The 22,444-nt window shown below is 42.4% G+C and overlaps 2 protein-coding genes and 1 non-coding gene across 4 annotated transcripts; 1 reads left to right on the top strand and 2 right to left on the bottom strand.

Moving 5' to 3' along the window:
• Nucleotides 1–2,434: 2,434 nt before the first annotated feature.
• On the bottom strand, nt 2,435–12,106 carry wdr45b (WD repeat domain 45B). Of its 2 annotated transcripts, XM_071547521.1 has the most exons (11): nt 11,959–12,106; nt 10,708–10,782; nt 9,544–9,573; nt 8,834–8,935; nt 8,593–8,680; nt 7,661–7,755; nt 7,262–7,452; nt 6,631–6,716; nt 5,992–6,093; nt 5,667–5,788; nt 2,435–4,635 (listed from the first exon to the last, which is right to left on the bottom strand). In XM_071547521.1, exons 1-11 carry the CDS (start codon nt 12,023–12,025, stop codon nt 4,529–4,531), a joined length of 1,065 nt encoding a protein of 354 aa, XP_071403622.1. In that variant the 5' UTR covers nt 12,026–12,106; the 3' UTR covers nt 2,435–4,528. The 2 variants fall into 2 exon arrangements, with proteins under 2 accessions (XP_071403622.1, XP_071403623.1); XM_071547522.1 differs by lacking the exon at nt 9,544–9,573 and having other exon boundaries at nt 2,436–4,635.
• Nucleotides 12,107–12,716: 610 nt separating this feature from the next.
• trnar-ccu (transfer RNA arginine (anticodon CCU)) lies at nt 12,717–12,789 on the top strand. The gene has a single exon. It is a non-coding gene; the product is annotated as a tRNA-Arg (tRNA).
• Nucleotides 12,790–15,809: 3,020 nt separating this feature from the next.
• On the bottom strand, nt 15,810–21,972 carry LOC139668053 (zinc finger protein 791-like). The gene is made up of 7 exons (XM_071547529.1): nt 21,811–21,972; nt 20,319–20,521; nt 19,606–19,707; nt 19,189–19,284; nt 18,827–18,937; nt 18,570–18,693; nt 15,810–18,237 (listed from the first exon to the last, which is right to left on the bottom strand). Exons 1-7 carry the CDS (start codon nt 21,836–21,838, stop codon nt 16,193–16,195), a joined length of 2,709 nt encoding a protein of 902 aa, XP_071403630.1. The 5' UTR covers nt 21,839–21,972; the 3' UTR covers nt 15,810–16,192.
• Nucleotides 21,973–22,444: the final 472 nt, after the last annotated feature.

A 22,444-nucleotide genomic window follows, 5' to 3' on the forward strand; every position in this document is an offset into this window, starting at 1 on the left:
CCTCTTGTTTTTAATCTGAACTTTGGAACAGCCAATAGAGACCTCTTGTTTTTTCAGGCTGTGATAACTAAGACAGCATTACATGGACAGCAATGTCAGTAATTCTAACCTGAGTCTTTTTTTTCCCTACCAGCCGTTGCGAACCCCCTCCATCTCCTGGCGGCCCACGCGTCGGCCTCCGCGTCCCTTCCCACCAAGAGGCAGAACGGAGACCAGCAAGAGCAGCCCGAGTCCAAGAGGGTGAAAACGGAGCAAGAGGAGGGCGAAGCCGCCGTGAACAACAACAACAACAACAACAACACCAACAACAACAGTACGGACAGAGCCGGAGAAGGAGGGGTCAGTGAACAGGTCGGCAACAACTAGCTCCCTGCTCTGGACACTGACCCCCGCTCTCCCATACTCATTGAGCCTAACTAATCTACTATCACACCTTATACACTCTCGGGTCTCCACCTTGCCCTCCCGCCCCCCCACCCCCCGGTTATCATCTACTCCAAGGTGCCAAAAGGAGAAGAGATGTGGAAACGCCTATGGACTACAGAATGTGTGACAACCCCCCTCCCACCCCCACCCCCACCCCCACCCCCAGGTATAAAAAAGACCGTGAAATATGATGCAAAAACTACAGACCAAAATGTAAAAGCAAAAACGAAAAATCAAAGAAGAAAAGTCGCTGACGAACCGCGACACCCCCCCGACGCCGGAGACTCGGACGACACCCGAAGAGAAAGAAGCACAGGAAAAAGTCTTCACAGCAGTTTTAACAAAAAAGAAAAAGAACAAAAAAAAAAGAAAAAGAGAGAGACTTAAAAAAAACCACAGGTTTCCAGATCAGAAAGGACTTCATAGACCTTAGCCGTGTAGCCAAGCTTAACATCCTCCGCGCCGCCCCCCCCACCCCCACCCCCCACCCCCCCACTCACCCTCGGTGCACGCCCCGGGACGGCGGGGAGGAAGGCCCACCTGCTGATTGGACAGCTCCGAAACGCGCTCCCCCTCCCCAAAAAGAGGGGGGGGGGACGGAGCCGACGGCATCATCCCCCCCCCCCCCCCCCCCGGTAGCATTAACAGACAAAGCGCTTACAAAATGTGTGTTGGATAGAAAAAGAAAAACAAAACGTGACATCAACCGTAGTGTATTCCGCAAAGGGAAAAAAGTGTGTGTACGTGTGGACATTCCCATCTTCGGCAGCTAGCCTCCATGTTGACCTACCTAATCCAGTCGTGAGTAGATATGCAGTATTCCGTTGTACATGTGTATCTTTGGATCTTTTTGAGTGTTTCTCCGTTTTTTCCCAAGGCACAGATATCTAGTAATAATTAAGATACTAAAGCTATAAGTGGGGTCTTTAAAAAAAAAAAACCATTTAAACATCACCTGATATTTTGGGATCTTTTTTTGTATGTGGACTCTTTGTTCAGTGAAATGAATGTAGTCTCCTTTTCCTTAAAGAAAACACTATCTATGGAGTGGATCTTTTTTTTTTTTTTTTTTCTTTTCTGCTCAGTCAAATGCAAATGAAATTTCTTTATCACTGTACATTTACAGATTTTTTCATATTTTACAAATATCCTATGAGATAAAAAAGTATATTCCCATGCGTATTTGACCATATGCTTCATCGAGCTTGCATGTTACGGATCTAGAGACAATGTACTTGAGCAGATATCTGAATATGGAACTGAAGAAAATTTAGACTGAATCTATGCTATATGATTCTGACCAGTGCTGCACTTACCCTCTTACTTATTTTTTTTTTTTCATTTATTCTTCATTTGCTTTCGGATTTTCCCTGTCATCATTGGCTGTGTTTGTTACCTTTTGTGTTGGAAGTTGGCAGTCTCTCTTTGCTTCATTATTTTATTCTGTTCAGGCTACTAAAAGTCTGTTCAGATTGTATTCTATGTTCCATGAGGAAAAACAAAGTGGTAGATGTTCGTTCTGCTTCAGTGGGTAAATGCTTTTTTTTTTTATAAATTAATTTAAAACAGCCTTTTAGTCTGTGGATTTTTGTTTTTGAGTAAAAGTCTTCCGCGGGGTAAATGCAAACAAACCTGTTATTCCCTTGTTAGGTGTCAGCCAAAACTGCTAGGAATCAACTAGCCGATTAAGAGCTGAACATCTGGAATAGAGTCACATACTGTAAGTGTTGCTGCTGGGATTACAGAGGAGGGCTTCACCATGCATTCCACACAGTTTGGTCAAGCTGTTCCAGGAAGCCCATGTACCGCAGCAGTAGAAAAGCTTCCTTACTGAATGCTATCAACTTCCTTAAGGGACCAAAACAGCACAACTTACTCATTTTCAGTGGTTGGACTGGCCAGAAGAGGGTATAGGCGCACCGATATCATGAGATCATGGCTTGGAAAAGGCACAAAAATGTCTATTACCATTCTGAAAGTGGTGAGAGTGCAACATATAATCAAAGAATCCAATCACAGATTCTATTATTGTGTTAACTTTCCTAGAAAAGTCTATTCATTTTGCTGAGAATCCCCTTAAACGGTTTTTAAGAGGTGCTGAAGCACACTAGAGAATGACAGATCCACGTCTTCATAAATTCAATACAAGTAATGGCGAGGCTGCGCTTGTATTCTGCAATAAAACACACACGGAATAGCCCGACAGGACTCAAAGTAATGTATAATTGTAAAAGCAGACATTAAATTTTATTCACAAATTTAAATGCAGGATTTTACAATCATCTTGAATTGATCACAGAAACAAGTTTGAGTTTGTGCAGCGTCCCTAGTGTAGTCTGACAGCCAAGCGCTGTATGTGGAACAATGTGCAGCGTGTGATGTGTAGTGTTAACACCTGCAAATTTACAATCGGATGCAGAAAGCAACACAAATGAAATGTGTTCAGAGGCGTTTCCCCGCCGAATCAACAAAACTCTGTTGAATACCAAGATTAACATGACAACCGAAAAATAAAAGTTAAAAGAATATGTAATATTTAATTGTACATTTCCACTGTACCGCTTACACACATGGTCCATTGTGGCGGCTCCAGGCTGAACCGATCCCCTGTTTATGGCCACTGGCTTGAACAAAGCACTTCAGATTCCCCTCATTTGCATTAGCTGAATCTATCAATGCGCTTGTGGGCCAATTGAAGTGGTTTTCAGAGCTACAGTCACAGCGGACAAAAACTGTACTCGCATCAGTTCAAGTGAAATGTGTCATTGTGAGAATAAAAAAATAAAATGTAGAACTGACTGGAAAGCTACACTGGCCGACAAAGCTACCATATAAAAAAAAAAAAAAAATACATGAAGGAGCCATCGATCAGACGCATCGATAAGGGGATTTTTCATTTAATCAAGTCGGATTGATTATGTATTAACACAGTGAAGGAGAGGAGACATGGAAGCGTAGTCTTGAATTCAACTCAAATTAAATATTCAACCCGGCTTAACTCTCCACATCTCTACAGTTCATCTTGGCCGTTTTGGTACAAAGTTACCAAGAATCCTGTCAGATACTGATCAGGTTCAGATCCTGATCAGTGAAACCGTGTTTGGCTCTTAGGCTTTCACCGATCAGGTAGAAAGCTCCTAACAAAAAAAAGTGATCAGGAAAAAGCATATATTGCACAACAAATGGAAAAAAAAGAAGGAAGAGACAAAAAAAAAAAAAAAAATAAATTTTCTGATTTTTTTTCCTGCTACTATTATGTACAGTTCTATGTAGTTACATGTTCAGTCTGGCGCGTCGTGTTTATACAGTGAATATAAGCAAAATCTAGTTAATACTAGGATGATGTTTCACAAAGCAGGACCAGTGCTCGTTTCTTCGTGTCCGAGGTGAAATGTGAACTTCACACAGACGGATGCGGAAGCAGAAGAAGAAAAGTCGAAGAAAAACACGGGCTATTACAGTTCAGCCTGATCCTGCTTTGCGAACCGCTGAATATGGTACATCTTGTATTTATACACACACATATGACGACAGTATATGTGCACACGCGTGTACACACTCTCTCCAGTCTCGACTCGGTTCAGAGGCACTCCCTATAGTTAGGTTAGGTGGTGTTAGTTGACAAAAATCTATTTTTTTTTTTTCTCTTTTATTTTTTTTAAATCCATCTAACTATCTGAATCAACAGTGCGATTAAAAAATAGCCATCCATTGTAAATTCCACGGAAGACGTCTTAAAAAGCGGTACGTTGTCCTTTCAAAAAATAACTTTCCCTCTTTTTTTTCCCTCTCGCGTTTGCTTTGGGAGTCTGAAGTCGGCGTTCGCGTCCCTCTGTCCGCCGACTGTCCGAAGACGACCTTGAGAAGTCTGCAATCCTGTTGGTGCTTATACCCATCTGTCTTTGCTGTGAGGTTTCCCTCCCCAAGACTGCCTCTTCATTCTTTTTTTTTCTCCCTCCTCCTGACGCTCTTTTACGAAAGAGTCTTATCGAGATGAGGAGGGATGCGGTGCGGGGACCTCTGCTCCCTCCAAAAAAAAAAAAAAAAAGAAGAAAAACCAAGGCTGCGGTCCAGTGAGTCTGCAGAGGGGGGAGGTCAGAGGTCATATCTTCTCGTCGGTCATCTCCAGGAACTGGGCGTAGACGTCTCTGGAACACTCCCCTTTCTGGTTGAACAGGAACTTGTAGTAGCTGCCGTCAGCACAAATGGCTAAAGGATGGAGGGAGAGAAAGAGGGAAGTGCTGAGAGATGAATGCGCTCAGAAAACACCAGAACATCTGGCAATTAAGTTTTGCTGCATAGATGAAGGGAGTAGAGCATAATACTATGTTCCACATTTTGAAATAATAGTAAAGACACCAAAACTGAAATAACACAAATGGAATTATGCAGTGACATGAAGTGTTAAACAAATCAAAACCATCTTATATTTTAGATTCTTTAAAGCTTTGGAAAGAAATTCATACATAGGATCAACTTCACTATTTATATTTGTCTAAGAAACACATTTCAAGCATTTAAGCAGAAGCCTTTAGATAAAAATGGCTTTAAGAGAATGAGAAACATAGTACATTCAAGCAGGTGTGTCCAAACTTTTGACTGGTAGTGTAGGCGTATTGTAACAATTTGTGACAGTTGAGTCTTTTATGTTTGTCCCCGCCTACAGTTACAAAGGAGCACTGCGCTCAGTCGGATCCAAAGAGGAAGCGGTCAAAGTACACATTAGGATTTGAAGGCCTTGGATGAGGCCTAGGTATCGCTTGACTTGGCCAAAAACAGGAAAACAATATGTCGGAAACCACCTTTTCTTACAAAAACAATTACAAAGTTTCAACGTCTCTATTAAGCATAATAACCAGGGTTCCCACTGTGGAGGTATTCCTTACAGATTTGTTACTGTTGTTCTAAAGGGGTGAACAGTCTGGTTTCTGCCACAGTTGGGCTGAAAACTGCCATCTAATGCAATGAATGTGAGAAACAAGTCGGAAAATACATTCTGCTATATTCCTTGATGGTTATTCAATGTTACTCCAAGATATTCCAGAGATGCCATGACCCGTGGGAACCCTGAATAACACTATGTAACAAAATAGAGGGACAACATTAGTAACCTCTGACAGCGCTAGGCTCAGCACTAAACTTATGCCAGTGCTGATACAGATGCAGAAAGTGTCTGGTCAATAACCACAGTGTTATATCCTGAATGCCATTGTCAGTCCCCTTCCCCAACCTCAACATACCTATGACGGCATTGGGCTCCGTTCCAAAGGCACACACACAAGGGGAGCCTGAGGGGACCTGGAACTTGGAGAAGCTCCACTTGGAACTGAAGTATTTGGGAAGAAAGCTGGCTGATGCCAAGCTGCGGAGGAAAGGAAACAAAACCAGGATATAGGGGCGGGACAGATTCAATATGTCATCAAAAATCAACCTTTCATTTTGTATTTATCTGAATCCCGCTCTGGGTTTGGTTTAATCACAACTCAATTTATTTTGAATTATACTGCAGATTTATCTGATGTCGTCTGAGTGGAAAAGGTTTGACAGCGCTCAGCAGAGACTAACCTTGACTGTTTGTTCCTTTTGGGGTCCTCTGCTGCAAAGATGTGCACTGTGCCGTGGTCGCTGGACACACAGATAAGGGAGGCGTCCTGGTTGAAATTAATGCTGAACAAGGACAGAGCGGAGGAGAGGTAATGAGAACGAGGGAGACTACAAGCTTTGCTGAGCTCAGGCATCCTCAGTCAGGGAGGAGAGGCAGAGAAAAGCTTTAGATTCAGCCTACTCTCAGGTTGGAGTCTAACATTCCATTAGTCTAATGTTATTTATGCTCCAGCTACAACTCGTTAATACATTTCCCTGTGAAAAGAGCAAGTATTCTGGTCAAGATGGCAGAAGCTGTTTTTTTGGAGCACATCCTTGTCTTTGTTAGTCTTACATTAAGTCAACAGAAATTTGCATATAAGAAACTAGTCTAACTAGTTGCTGGTATGCTGACACTTTCATGAGCTACCAATTCAGCAAGTACACGCTTGTGATATTTGTGGGTAATTCTGCTGATGTTTTCAGCAATCCAATCAAAATCAGTTGTGACCGTGCCTTTGTCATCTTACTCACCTATTGCTGCAATGCCATGAGCAACTGGACAGTACCGTGACAATGCGATTGCTAAATGTGTGAACAGCATTATTGCTCAATGCTCACCAGTAAATGTTAGCTGCCTGAGAGCCTCGTCTCAACTCCTGGATTAGCTGCCCCGCGGAGGTGTCAAAAATTCTTATAAGAGTCCCCTGGGGAAATAAAACACACATTAGCCACAGCTCAGCAACAACATAGTAACGGGAAACATATACTTAAATACAGTTCACATGGAATCGTAACTCTCTGCATGTCTCCGGTTGCAACTGGATTCGCTATTGATGAACCATTTACTAAATGCTATCCATGCTATGTAATTGATTTGGGTGTAGAGCTGCTCTATAGGATTGGGGTCAATTCACTCAATTCAGGAAGCAGGTTTTCTCTAACACTCAGAAATTGGAAACTTTTAGCCATTAAATTATTCTTACACCCGACTTTGTTACTATCATGCAAAACGCAGCTCCAATTTACATTTTCAATTGAGCAAACAAGAAAAATCCCAACCATGCTGCAAAATTATTTAAAAAGAATGTCACTCGAACACAGTAAAGACAACAACAACAACAAACACATAAAATATTGACATACAACTGACAGATTTTCAGATGCTGAGAAAAACCAGCAAGTAAAAACATGCGTTACAGTTTTAATATTCATCCCCCTAAAAATTAAACGCAGCACTAGCATGGCGTACTTTCTCTGACGCAGTAGCTATCCTCGTGCCCTGCAGGTTTAGGGCGATGCAGCACAGGGCCCCCTCGTGGGCGGGGATGTCGACGGGGGGCTTCTCCGTGTTGGCCAGGTCCACGATCTGCACGTGGCCAGAATGGGTCCCGGGGAACGCCAGCAGAGAGTTGTTGCTGTTGGGACACAGCACACACAGACCTGAGGGGAACAGAGGGGGAAGGAGATCAAAGGAGAAAAGGTGGAGCGACGGTTATTAATACACACCTGAGCGATTCGAATATGCAATAAACACAGAGAGAATCGCCTATACACAACCCTGAAAAGCCTGTAAACCTACATGTTTGTGTTATTGGCGTTAAGTTATGAAGGCCGATTAGGAATCTGAAATGAAGCAGAGTGGACTGACCTTTGGGGTTATAGCAGGTCTCAAACACATGCAGCTGATGGGGGTTGTGGGTGAAGGTGAAGACTTTGATCATCGAGTCCAGGACCACCACAATCCTGAGCACAAAGGAGAAACAACACAGTAGAATTTAAGGCTAATCTTAAAGAGAAACTCTCCTCTCAAAACAGAATTCACAAGAGAATAAATGCTAATCTGACAGGGACAAAGCCTGAGGCGGCTCCATTGACAATGAATGGGCGGGTGCATTCCAGAGACACTGGATACTTCTGTGGATACCCTTACTTGATACGAGATTTCTTGCGGAGGCTGGCAGATTTCGGTGGTTTTGAAGTGTTGGCGCGACTACAATGAAAGCATTTTGGTGTTTAAACTGTTCAGACAAAGAAGGCCAGTCTCCGATTCCTTGTCAATGGAGCGGCTCCAGATTTTGACCTCTGATTACTTCACGGAGAAATCTTGGTGCAGAAGCTGCCACCGCTGGGAGAGAGTTGTTCGTGTTCACCAATATACCTCTAGCTGCATCATCACTTGTCAAACAGGCTGTGTGGCCAAAATCAGAGCTGCCTTATAGCTGTACTCTGAGTATAATTAATGTGTCTGCATCGTAACTGCATCATGGTCTGGCACTGTCTCATTACCGCCATGTTATTAGCCTCATAAAATGGGTTTGGACATAACAGAGCATTGTATGCCTGAAAGAAAATCTGAAGACCTTCCATCTTGCCACTCATACTGCATTACACAACTCTTATTCTGCTAGGCACCGATGATGAAATCATTTCCCACAAAACTGTTAGGAGCCAATGCACCGACAGACGAAAACAACTTTAATAAGACGTCCATTCCAGCCTTTGATGGGGCAACACAACAAACCCGAGCACCGCATGGGGACGAGGAAAGAGTGAGAAACATACGGAGCGGGGGTCTTTTACCTGTCACGCCGAAGCTTCACCGCTTTGACTTCTGTTGAGAACTCGATCTCGATAACCGTCTTCTTCTTCAGGTCGTCCCAGATCATTACTAGACAGAAGCATCATAAAACAAAGAGCAGAAAATTCAGCACATGAAAAATCAGTATGTTATGACTATTGTTAGGCCAAGATTGAGAATATTGCCGGTGCTGCAAAGAAAAACAATCTATCATAAATTGTTCACAAATAGTAAACATAGTACCTTTGTTGGTTGGGTACTTTGGTTTCTTTCCTCCTCCAACCAGCGCTAGGTAGTTGCATCTAAACAGCATCTCCACATGGCCAACCCCGCCCTCCAGGAACTCTGAAAGACAAAGAAGACACCTCATTGGCCATTAAACTGTCAACAACGACAAGTCAAAACTGTGCCAATTACAATCAAGAACGCCATTCGACCACAAAAGTGAGAAAACCGACAGAATGGATCCCCCGTGATTGCAACTGACTGTAAAATGTGCCTGTGACTAAAATCAAGTTTGCAGAGTGCTTCTGATCATGTCATTTCAGACCTATGGATTATTCATCTATCATGGCCCCACTCTCCACAACAGACGCCAGACCACAATGGCAAGAAATACGCCTCTGCATTCCACACAGTGAGACAAGCCTCTCCCCCACGAACAGCATGCACAAGGCCAGCGGGAAAGAATCACTACATGCTGTAAAGTTTGTCATCAGAGCGTCTGCACATGAATCAGCACTGGAACCGGGCGGGCACGCCGTAAAACTCCTGGCCTACTACGGCAGTTCAATCCGATGAGTTTTTCTCCATTGGACAAAGAACTCTGGAGCAGGTCATGTGCTGAGTCACATGTGCAGGCCTCTTTGGGGAAAATAATTAACTTCCTCTTATAACCCTTCATATCCAGGGAGTAGCCAGATTAAATCTCATCAAGCGCAGGAAGGCAGTACCTTGTGTCTTGCTGTCACAATGCTGCGTTCCTGTGTGCAGTGGAATTGCCTGGTTTATTATTGTTCTTTACTCATAAGCCAAAATACTTTGGAAAGAACTTCAGTTTAGTTGTCAAACACTAAACATTCCTCATATAACAATGTCAAATTTTACAATCTACATCACAACAGCTACCGCTTTAATGTGTTACGACATCCCTGTCATTATGCAACATCATGTTGTTAAATTGTACAGTATGTTAAATTGTACATCGAATTAAAATGCAATTGCTACAAAAATAGAATTTCTAGTCAATATTACAATGCGTCACAGAATAACGTTTGCTTTGTACTGTAACATTTGACTTATGTCACAAGTCCGCAATTTCAATTATGATATAACTGACAAAACTACTTAAATAAATTAGAATTGCAATGCAATTACAAAAACATTTTTGCACATATACCTCCATCTGAGCTCATTAACAATCAGCCACTAATATTGCCTGCTCCTGGTATCTGAAACATCATTCACATGTTTTCATTTTGAAAATTGTCATCTAAAATCTTACTGTAATACGTGCACAGTAGAGCAATGTGAATATGACAATATTAGCCTTAGGGCTGCAACTAATGATTATTTTCATTGTCGATTAATCTGTAGGTCTATAAAATTTCAGAAAATGGTGAAAAATGTTGATCAGTGTTTCCCAAAGCCCAAGATGACGTCCTCAAATGTCTTGTTTTGTCCACAACTCAAAGATATTCAGTTTACTGTCATAGAGGAGTAAAGAATCCAGAAAATATTCACATTTAAGAAGCTGGAATCTGAGAATTTTGACTTATTTTTCTTTAAAAATTACTCAAACCGATTAATCGATTATCAAAATAGTTGCCGGTTAATTTAATAGTTGACAACAAATCGACTAATCGTTGCAGCTCTAATCAGCCTATTAACATATTTCTATTTTTCCATGGAGAACTTTTTCAGAGTAATATTTTATAGTATATATAAGTAGTAATATGGGGAGTCGCAATAACTTTTAAATGCCAGTGTGATACTGATTTACAAAGCAACTAGGCTGACTGTTCAATGAACTCATATGTACGCACACTAATAATATGTTACCAAAGTTAAATATTCCTTTGATAACAATTATAATTTAGTATTCTAGATCTCTTTACCTTGTTTCTCCTTCTCTTTGAGAGGGTCTGTGTTATACACACGAAATCCATTCTCCATTCCACAGGCAAAGCATCCTGGAGAGGCAAAACAGATTAAATAGCTGTCAGAAATTGACCAACAAATAATGCCAATGACAACACGGTTAATCAGCAGTAATTAATTGATCATTTTGCCTTCAATATGACTAGGTACGATAATTCTTCAAGAGGTCATGTGAGGTCATGTGTGTAAAGCATTTTCCACAAGCTCATCCTGAGTGTCTTATCTCTAAGTTATAGAACTAGCACTGTAAGCTGGTCTTGGCTCACTTGGCCTTTCTACACTATCTTCAATTCTGAGGACAGAAACAAAAATGTCCACAGAGGCTGGAGGGGGAACCCAAACACTGCGCAAAGCGAATTTGTATAGCTAATATCACCAAGATATAGCATTTGGCTAAGCTAAACGATGCAAATAAAAACATGGGCGTAACTTTACATGTGTCCTCCTGAGAAGCAAGGCATATGTAACAGATAACTGTGTATGTGTGTGGTGCAAAGTAAAGTACTGTTCTACTGGAACAGAGGCAGCTGAGGTTAGCAAAAAATTTTGTCAACTAGCAACTCAACTAAAGATAGGGGTGAATATAGCTAACGTTAGCTGAGTAGCAGCTGTCAAACTTAGCTAGGGGTTAGCTATTAACTAGCTAGCTTACCGTTACCAACACACTTGTCATCTTAACAAGAAATTCAGCTAACGTTAGCGTTAAGCAAGTTATAGCTGGGGTTTTAGTGTTACGCCATGTGTCCACTAATGTGTGTATTCGTGTCTAACGTTATTTTACATTCCCCGTTGGCCTAGCTTAGCTGGTTAGCCAACTTTCGTTTTGGCTGGGAACAAAAAATCTATTGACGCTAGCTGGCTAACTGAGGTCTTGTAGAGTACGTTAAAGGTAACATTAACGTTACTTGGTTAGCATAAGCTAACGTGGCTAGGTTAACGAGTAAATAGACGTTAGACACTTTCAAGCCTATAAAATGTGAAGTTATTGCTGTTAACTAACGCCATGTTTACTTATTAGCTGTTGTTTGACAGTAGCTGTAGCATTAGGGAGCTGTATGCATCTTGGTCAGCTAGGTAGCAATCGAGCCTATCCTCTAATGTCAATTGGGTTGGCCTGAAAAGACGTCGGGTTAGCGACGTTAGCTTAGCATCCACGACGCTGCCCATTTCCATTTGGGAAAATAAAATATGTCAGCACAACGTCTTACCATGATCCTGGTTAAATCCAGCATAAAGGAGCCCGTTCCCATGTGGATTGGACGGTAGTAAATTCATTATTTTGACAAAACGGTCGAATGCCAAATCCAACAAATGCTGCCCGAAGAGCTAGCCGGCAACCATTCCTCCAGAGCTCCAGAGTCTGCTGGGCAGAAAGAAGGAAAACAACTGAGGTTTGGTTCCTGCCTGCCGAGAGCTGTCATCAGTCAGGACTCAGTCTGGAGTTGGTAGTGGATGGCACTTATTTCAGCAGATATTTAATCGTGAAATCATTTTCATACTATCGTATTACTGGTTTTAATTACAAGTTAAACACATTGCAGTTTTCTCACGGCCTCCCAGACGATCTTTTTTTTTTATCGGAGAGGGGTCTTTGATACATGCACCCCGAGTTCAACAGTTCTGCTTATCGATTGTTTGATCAACGATTGCCAACCAGTTTAATGTCATGCTGAACACAGAAGTGGTCTGCTGACTGTAGCGTTATCGTTAAGATAGCTGTGCGGTTTTGTAAGATTTACCAGACTTTTACTGCAAAAAAGAACTGAAAGCAGTGACACCACCGAAGGAAGTAGCCTCCATGCAATCTGTCTTTGTAGTTAGTAACATTGTTCAGGCTAATGTCGGCTAATGAGTCATAGGCAACAGATATAATGTTTGATTGAGTCGAGTAAGCAACGGGAAAGTAAATTACAGTCCATTTATTAAGAGGTATTATAGTGGCATAGTTATATATGTTTTACAGCAAGCCCCAGTGGCCTAATGGATAAGGCACTGGCCTCCTAAGCCAGGGATTGTGGGTTCGAGTCCCATCTGGGGTGAACTGTTTTGGTTAGGGTTTAACTTAAAAGCGTATAAATTGTGTTGAAATGTCGGGGAATTTGCAAAAATAGTACAAAAATACTTGAATAGGCAAACAAAAATAATCCATAATAATAATAATAGTACATATATATATATATCAGTAGAAGTAACTGTGTTGAATTGACTCTTTCATTCATTAGGAACTAATCTGTACGTTTTTCACCAAGCAATGGTGATCAGTGGTGATGCACACACACACATACACACACAAAAATCTGTTACACTGAAGTACAGTATTTTTAACATTGACTTTAATCCTATAGTATATTATATCCTATAGTAATTGTGGGTGTGCTTGTTAGTATTCACTACAGTGAATCTGAAGCAGAGCTACCCGACCTTCATCAGAAATTCCATAATCGGGCTACTTGGGTCAGTATCAGGAGGATACAAAAAATTAAATACTAGCAAATTGGAAGTTACAGTTAAATGACAACAGCACAATTAAGCCAGTCAAGAAGAACAAAGAATTTCACATAGCAAGGAACAAGGCCAGCTCCATTCTGAAGGCCACACAGTGCAAGGAAAGAAAAAACAGCATAAACAAACATTTGGTCAAATATTCACCATTGACAAATTCTGTGCAGGTGTCAGAGGCGTGTACACAGGTCCAGGTAATAGAGAAGAAGAGGAGGAGGAGGAGGAGGAAACAGCAGACATGGAACAATATGGAACACTGAGCATGGAATTAGAGGGCAGTGGATGATTCAAAGTTAATAAAACCTGAGGAGGGAACCACAGCTATAAGGCTGACCTCTGACCTGCACCGGACATTTCTCAGTCTGTGATGTTTTAAGAATCAAGGACAACAGGGCCTCACATCCACAGCAAAGGTAAAGCATAGGACACACTGGAGAATAAACTATACACATCACACAGCATATACTGTATATACAGTCCATTCAACACTATAGCTGTTTGAGCAGTGTGGCATGCAATATGTTTGGAGCAGTAGAGGGAGCTGTAACATAGAGAGAGCTGCTTGGTCAGTTACATTCCAGCACCATGGAGAGAGAGAGAAAGAGAGAGAGAGAGAGAGAGAGAGAGGGAGTGAGCATGTCAGGCCATCACCAAAGTCAGTGAGTTTCCTTAATACTACCATAACCAGTTTTTAGCTTGCATAGGCCTAGTCTACAGACTTTTCTCAGTGTTAGACTAATACCTACCTCCTGTCTGTTAAGGGCAGGATGGATGTAGCAGCAGGCTAGAGAGCTGGGGAGCCATTCATTCCTGATTTATTGTCCCAGTCCATCTGATCAGCTGGTCTCCAGTCAGATGAGGGGAGCAAAATGAAGTAGGTCTATCATTTCAGAGCTATCTTGCTTTAAATATACAGTTAAAGTGGATAAATCATGACTGTATGGGCCTGCCTGGAGCATAATACGCCATACCAAAGCCTGATCAATCAATACAGACCAGTAGGCCCTTCTTTTTAGTAGCAGTCCATAGGCCTTTTTGCAGACCATTTTGCATGTCTCCATTTTGAAGGTGTCATGCTGAAAAATGAAATTCATTGATTTTGATTAAATACATTGTACCGGGGCTAAATGAATGGGAATCCAGCCAGGAGTTAGCAGGCCAACTGTTCAGTTAGAGTCAAATTTGGATAGCTGGCTTCATGATCAATATGTCAATAAAAACACTGATTTGGGTGGTGAAACCCGGTCTGCTAGTTCGCATATTAACTTTACACATGACCGGGGCTCATTTAATAGCTTTGGACATTTTATTTCACAGCAGCAAAAGTGAGGTGAAAACAGTGTTATATTTCTCCCCTCTGTCAGCTTCCTCAGTGGAATGTTGGCTGTCCCCATGCAGACAGATGTCTCATCATGTTTCACCTTCAACATTCAGCAAAAAGTCACACAAAAATGTCACACAAAGTACATTAAATAGTCTAAAAGCATGTCAGTCTATGAGAAATGAAATTGTTCCTCTGTTCAGCATCAAATCAACTTCTTGGTGGAATACCCTGTATACATTTAATATGGTTTCATAGGCCTTTAAACTAAGTGATGGAGATGTTTGTACTGAGCAGGTATGACAGAGGCTTTCCATGACACCTGTCAGGTATAAAAGGTATGAAGAATGAAATTAACTCTGCTACTCTTGAGGAACAATTTGACAAAGCTTTAATATTAAAACCAACACGTTTCGGCAGCCTTTGTCAGGGTTACAAGTTTACATGCAGTCAATAATAAATATATTCAATAGCATCCAAAATGGGTCCATAGACCAATCGGACACCAGTATTTAAAAAAATTCTGATGCCGACTTTTCTGTGAAATCAGGCACATCACCTGGTCTAGATGGGCTTTCCAGGAAATTATTCAGGAGCTGCATTTTAAAATGTTAAGTAGATGCCCCCTATGATGAAGCAGGGGTTATGGTGATTGCCAAACAAGGACTCTCACTCACTGGAGACCTATAACTTTGTTAAACAGAAATTATAAATTGAAGCAATTACTTGCTAACATATTTGCCCTAATTGCTGGCCTGTTGGCATTTTGAGATCCAGAATCAGTTGTTTTACATTCTGGCAAGATAAACATCACTGACAATACCAATCATGTTTCAAGTCTAATCCAAACTCGAAATAAGTGATGACATACTGAGTCAGAGGTGACAAAAAAACAGGAACTTAACATGACTGGAAATAGAGAGGACCCCTTCACGTAACCTCATTTCCAGGTTACAACTGCAGTTTCTATCTACAGAAAACTGGTGATATATTAGGCAAGAGTGACCTTGCATGATGTACAAGTGAAAACCAGTTAAATACAGTGAGATACTTCCTCTAATTTTCACCAATATAGAATTAGCTTGTCTTACTAGAGGCATCTGAAGGGAGTTTATCTATGGCTCAAGTATGTGCACTAAACTGCTTGCCCAAAGGGACATTTCTATTTAACATCCAAATCACATGAAAGACTAAACTCATGATTAAAACCACAGGAGACTTGAGATTGATGGCAGAATTTATTTAAAAAAAGAAAAAAAATCACTTCCAAAAAAATTAAGGTTTATATCATTTATACATACAAATCTTCAGTAGAACTACAGCAAACATTTCTGTAAAAAATACAATTTAAGTTTTTGTAATGCACTATACAATTATACAGTTCTCCACTATCCAAGCTGTGACAACCACTGGGGTGGCATAGTGGCCTAGTGGTTAGAGAAACTGTCTTTCAGCTGGAGAACCTGGGTTCAATCCCCCACGTCTGCCAGCATCCGCCCTGCTGAAGTGTCCTTGAGCAAGACGCCGAAGCCCCACCGGTTCCTGAAGTGCTATTCTGTAGCCGACCCTGACCTCTGAAATTTCATATGAGGATAAGTTAAGTATCACATTAACACGAACTACGCATGGACGAGCCTTTTGTGTCTTTTTAGGCCGTGCAAGCTCGAAAACCCTTTGTCACATGTCGTACAGACGTATGGCCTCTCCCCGGTATGGGTTCGCATGTGCAAGGTGAGGAAGCAGGACTGGACGAAGCCCTTGTCGCAGATGCTGCACTTGTACGGCCTTTCCCCCGTATGGTATCGCTTGTGTATCTTCAGCTCGGCGGCTGACCTGAACGACTTCTCGCACTCGGTGCACGTGAAAGGCCGCTCGCCCGTGTGGATCAGCGTGTGCCTCACCAGCGCGTCTTTGCCGAAGAAGCCCTTTCCGCAGTGCTCGCACGGGTACCGCAAGCCTTTGTGGTGGAAGTTGTCGTGTTTCAGGAGGCATCTCCTGGAGGTGAAGGTCTTCCCGCACTGGGCGCAGGTGAAGATCGGCGCGGGCTTCTCGGGCTCGGGCTTCGTTTCCGATTTGTGCACGCGCTCCACGTGCCGCGTCAGGGTCACGCCGTGCCGGAATTTCTTCCCGCACTCCCAGCAGAGGAACGGGTACGCTTTAGTGTGCTTCTTCTGGTGCTCCAGCAGGTCCGAGTACGACCGGAACCTTTTAGTGCAGTGAGGGCACTGAAACGGCTGGTGACCGGTGTGCTTCCACTCGTGTCTGATGAAAAGCTTCAAACTGGCGAACGTCATCTGACAGTGGGTGCAGGTAAACGGCCCGCTGGGATTATGAACGTCAATGTAGTGCTTGTGAAGAGCCTTAAATACGGGGAAGTTCTCGTCACACTGGTTGCACTGAAAGGGCGTGTGTGAAATCTTGTGCAGCTCCAGCGCCTCCGAGTCGCGCACCACCTTCATGCAGAGCTCGCAGTAGAGCGGGTTGTGAGTCTGCTTGTGCGACTCCAGCGTCGACTTGTACTTGAACGCCTTGTCGCAGTCGTCGCATTTGTAACACTGCTTGACGTCCTCGGTGTTCTCGGGGTCCACCTGTTGCTCGTTGTAGCAAATGTTCCTCAAGTGGAACCTGAAAGTCTGCTTGCACTTGAACTCGACGCTGCAGTGAGGACAGTAGAAAGGGCCGTTCAGCACGCTTTTGTCGTCTTCCGGGCTTTTCTCTCCCGACTCTTTAGAGGGGTCTTCGTCGGACGCCGCGCAAGCGGCCACGCTGGATGATTGCTCTCCCTCGGCTGCCGTTTCCTTGCCCGGCTCTTGTTCCTTCGCTTTCTTGCCGCTCTTGTCTTTTGTCAGGTTTTGCGGACTCTGATTTGGACATTTGTGTTGCTGCAAGTAACGGAGGCTCTTATAGAATCTTTTACATTCGGGACAAGAATAGGGCAGCTGCGTCGAGTGCCGGTTCATGTGTCGCTGTAAGAACTTGGCGCGACTCACCACCTTACCGCACACTTTACATGTTCTCTGGTCCGTGTCGTTGCTTTTCGCTGAACCTTGGGACCTGGGTAACTTTTTAGGGCTGCCGCTACTGCTATTGCTTCCCTGTGTCTTGACTGTTTTCCTCCTTTGCGACAGGTATCTCGTCATCTTGAGACCCCGGTTCCTTCTCACCGGTCTTCCAAACAGGACGACGCAATCCCCTTCCTGTTGCTGACCCCTTTCTCCACTTCGTATTTCGAAGACCGCGTCTGTGGGGCATTTCTTTGTTCTTTCACGTCTGATGCGCTTCTTCCCCGCGTCGCTTTTCAGTCCTTCAAGCGGCGTTGCTTTGCCATCTTCCCCAATAACCATCACTCCGGCCTCTTCGTTTTCTACCATTTCACTGTCAATGTGCTCGATGTCTTCGACGTGATCCGTAACCATCTCGGCGTCGACTTCTGATTTCACATCGCCGCTAAGGCCGAGCCACTGGGCTTGCACACATTCCTCTTGACTCCCAGTTCCCTCAATGTACACCTCTTTACTCTCAGATTCCACTTCCATCTCTGTGCATACTGTATACACAAGGCCACTCTCTGTGTCCGTTTCTGTCTGTTCATTGACTATCACAACTCTTTCCACAGGAGGGAGACACAGAGACGATAAGATACAGCTGTCGACAATGTAAGAGTCTGAAAAGAGAGAAGGAGATTGCGGTCTTTAAATTGGCAAATACAACTACAGATTCAGACTCAAAGGCATGAGAATAAAACATGTTTCCACTACATCATCCTGCTGGATCATAATGAATGCCAGCGCTGCTACTTCAACTGGATGGACACTGGTATTGACCGAAAACAAACTGGTATTAAGTATATCCGTGTATGTAAAGTGTACCATCCTTGTCTAATTTAATGCTACAAACTGTGAGTACAATATTGATGCATTTCTGCACCAATCGCACAGCAAATCCCTGCTAACTTTTTGTATTTGGTGAATAAAAGTCTGAGTCTGAAAAGCTCACCATTGTCCTCCAGCTGGTTGAGGTCTTTTTGACTCTCCAGCAAGGTTTTTAGCTCCTGCGTACCCGCCATAGACTCCATGCTTTCATGAAGAACAGATGAAGCATCGCCAAGCAGAGACGCAATCTGAGAAAAAGACAAAATGAAACATTACTGAGTGAGCAGCACAGTATTTTGCCAAAGTCAAATTCATTCACTCACAAATATTAATGCAGCAACGCCTAAATATTTCTTTGGGGGTTTTATATTTTAACTTTACCTGCTGGAGGGTTTGGCTAGGAAGAAGCTTTTCAAGTCTGGACAGAAACAGCCACATCAATGTCTGTATTGCTTTGTCATACATGGGGCCAAATTCTTCTGGGAAAACATCCTAGAATACGGAGGGAAAAAAAATGTAGAGCAGAACCTCACATATCTGAACTGACCAGATAAATGAGCTGGCATAATATCAAAACAAATTTTCTTGCGTTGTTTACAACTGTTGGGAGTTTTGTTATTGTTACATGCATCATCGTCATATTTTGAATATGATTTGCCTCAGCATTTTGCAGTATTTCTAAATCATATTTACTAAAATATAAAAAAAAATATTTGGAAACAAATGCCACAAACACCACTTGCCTGGAAAAAGTTTGCCCTCTCTTCGGGATCTCTCAGCAGATTTTGTACGAGGCCCAGGAATTGTGAATCGGACACTTCTAGATCTGCATGATCAGTCTGCAACAAAGGATGGTTTAAAATGGCAGCTGTTACTTTGGTGTGTTGTAAAGCCAGCATCTGTGTCATTGCACTTGTCTTTTTAGTTACATCTTTTATATTGACTATAGCAGGGATGTGATCAACCCAACACAAAGGGAAATAACGGGAGGGAGACAAAAAAACAAAACAGAAAAATGGGATCTACACTGGAAATTACCGGGAATGTCACAAAACTATGAAATAAAAAAACAAAACAAAATTTAAACAAGAAAACCTTCCTTCACATGCCTGATCACACACACATTAGTTACTTAAGCTATAGTTCAGGTTTAGACCCACCTCTACGTTCCACAGAGACCTGAGGCTCTGCATTCGGTCCAGATGCGGCTGAATAATCTGGAGGTCAGCAGTCGCATCGGAGCGACACAGCTCCAGGATCAGCTACAGAGGGCAACGGTAATAAGGAACAATTAATTATGAGAAAAGGAAGCACAGAGCTCATCTGTGTGTTGTTCCCATTCACCCAGGGCCCAAAATTCACATCTGCCAAGCACCAAATGCATGTCTTCTGCCACAAACATTCTGCTTAGTATACTTTCTGTACAGATGTGACCTTCTATAGAGCTGTTAATGTGAATATGATGCACATTTACACATCTTGCATATGCTGCAAATACTTTTTTCTTTCATATTCACATTTGTTATATATTGCACAGACGGTGACAATTTTTGTTTTATCTTTTCACTTATTTTGTACTGCATACAATTTATATTTTCTGTATACTGTCAAATTGTACATATTCTACATTCATTTGTTCTTTGTCTCAACATGTTCTACTGCTGTTATTTTCCAACACCCTCATAATATCCAATTCATATTTTACCAAACTTTTAAATCACATATTTCGACTCAATACATTCTAGTGTTATTGGTTCTGTTATATTTATATTTTCCTGCTGCAAAGACCTGTGATCATTTTCATCTTATTTGACCTTTACAGTGGTATTGAAAAACATGAACTGCAACTCTTCCTTTGCAGCCTCTTCCTCACCCGTGCTCTGAGACCCAAAATGAGTTCAGCCCTCTGCCTCATGGTGAGAAGCTCGGGAACGATCTCTGTGACCATGAACACAAACTCCTCAAGCATCCCATAGTCGGCCACCACTCTCTGCTGGATGGTCTGCCAGATCGCTGCAGACACCAGCCGAAGCGGTGGGACCAGCAGGCGCAGACAGGAGAGAGGAAGAGAGGGACCTGGACACACACATTTAAAACATGACTATGTCTGCAGTAAAGGATGCAAGGTTTTTTTTTAAAACCACATTTACACATTACGTGACAAGCCTGATATATGATATAATAAAACCTTTTAGTAAAAGCTCTTAACTTCGGCATACATCCAATAGGTGGCTGCCAATACGCAAAGCACCATTAAACTGACAGATTCTTTTTGAGCAGAATTTGGCATGACCATCTCTACGTACAAGAGAGACTGCCAGATAACTTGACAGTAAATCTACCGTCTAAACATAACCCACAGTTTCACTGCATCTACAAAAGGGATTTTTCTCATGTGTGCATTAGCTCCTAATGCAATGACATTGAAACAGATTTTCCCACTTTCATACAAATAACACGGAGGTAACGTACAAATAGCACGGAGGCCCATTATTAGCTGTTATTATTAGCTATTATTTCTGGCGAGATTCCAGCCCTTCCAGTAAGTTCAACAAACCACTGACTAATAATGTGAAAGTAATTGTACAATGATGTAGTTTCTTGTTCGGTCATGTAACCTGCGTTTGTTTTTCCAAGTGACGGACGATTGCTGATGCAACACAAACCTCGGAGTCCTGTCCCTAGGGCCATTATCGGACACGTAGATAAGCCTGGTAATAATGCCTGCTCCCGTTAAAGCTTCCTCGCAGGACAATTCCACAGTTTTGTAAGATCATAACTTCTTGATAAGATGGAGTCGGGGCTATAACGTTTCCATAATGTAAGGCTTTACGTTGGGATCTCAGAAAACACAAGAAACCGCCCAGCTCTATTTGGTTGGATGTGTTTGTCGAATTTGTTAGCGTTATTTACAAAACTGGCACATGCATTGGTAAACCTGGTAAAAAAAAAAAATGTAGTAGAAGTGGTGTTGTAGGCGGCGTTGTCCAGTTTACTTTCTCTTCTTTACGAAGAACGTCAGACTAAGAACGTCAGACATGTCCGATAATTGATCTCGGGCCGGCCGGCCTGTGCGCATTCAGCTAGAAACAATGCTAGCGTTAGCCCGTGTCCCCAAACTGCGTCTTAATGAGCTCACTGATATGACCCAGTATGAGTATTTTAATGAGATAAAAGAACCAACTGATGCCTCTGGGAGTTATCACTCATATTTAAAGCTGTCGTGAAGTTCGTTAAGTCAGACAAATATCTCCCCGTCAACGTTAAAAAAAATACGAAGTTGGTCAGTTAGCTAGCAGTGCTACTCCCGCGCGCGGGCTGTGGCGCGGCCTAGCCAAACAATATCCGAAACGATTTTCACTCACCAGATAACGCGGAAATATCTCCGTCCATCCTGTGTATTCGCTGTAGTTACATTACAGTTAGAAAAATAACATGCAATGTGCGATCAAACAAAACGCCAAAGAAAATAGTCCTGTGGTGTTTATATCCAAGAGGAAGGAACACGGACGACCGTTGTGCGTATCTTGTCCAGTTGCCTGTTCCGCCCGGTATAGCAGTCGGGTAAAACGCAGCGCAGCGTTGATCAGTTCCGCTCCCCACCACCGATACGTCACGCCAAACGCCATTCAATAATATGGCAATTTAATGTGGCCTTAATATCGCCAAAAAGTACACACTTCATAAAATTTGACTAAGACATACAGGCGTTTGATGTAACAGGACCAATTACACACAGTTTCAATGAGTAATACATAATCCTTTGTCCATAAACAAGTATCAATCACATAAACAGTTAAATTAATGTTGCATATTCACATAATTTTTAACTACACTGTGTGAAAAGGTTGGGACATTATGAGGACACCATCGGAAAGTCATCCCCAAGATCAGTTATAGGGTGATATAATTACATCACCCAAAAATGGACAAAAATATAACACTTTATTTTAACATGTTATGACCACTCTAAATTACCCAAATTATGAGAAACCACTC

This window comes from Centroberyx affinis, unplaced genomic scaffold (assembly GCF_046629955.1).
Source record: "Centroberyx affinis isolate AG114_WGS23_722 - 3 ecotype Tasmania unplaced genomic scaffold, CSIRO-AGI_Caff_v1 ptg006000l_1, whole genome shotgun sequence".
Classification (NCBI taxonomy): Eukaryota; Metazoa; Chordata; class Actinopteri; order Beryciformes; family Berycidae; genus Centroberyx; species Centroberyx affinis.

Bases quoted from the DNA above. Each gene is read 5' to 3' on its own strand.
- LOC139668053 (XM_071547529.1), bottom strand. From the start codon at position 21,838: ATGGACGGAGATATTTCCGCGTTATCTG. The intron at 19,285-19,605 runs GTGGGTCTAAAC...CCTTTGTTGCAG, and splicing joins GGTCTCTGTGGAACGTAGAG to ACTGATCATGCAGATCTAGA. The intron at 18,694-18,826 runs GTAAAGTTAAAA...TCTTTTTCTCAG, and splicing joins CTAGCCAAACCCTCCAGCAG to ATTGCGTCTCTGCTTGGCGA.
- wdr45b (XM_071547521.1), bottom strand. From the start codon at position 12,025: ATGAATTTACTACCGTCCAATCCACATGGGAACGGGCTCCTTTATGCT. The intron at 7,756-8,592 runs GTAAAAGACCCC...CTTTGTGCTCAG, and splicing joins GTGAAGCTTCGGCGTGACAG to GATTGTGGTGGTCCTGGACT. The intron at 5,789-5,991 runs GTTAGTCTCTGC...TTTCCTCCGCAG, and splicing joins AAAAGGAACAAACAGTCAAG to CTTGGCATCAGCCAGCTTTC.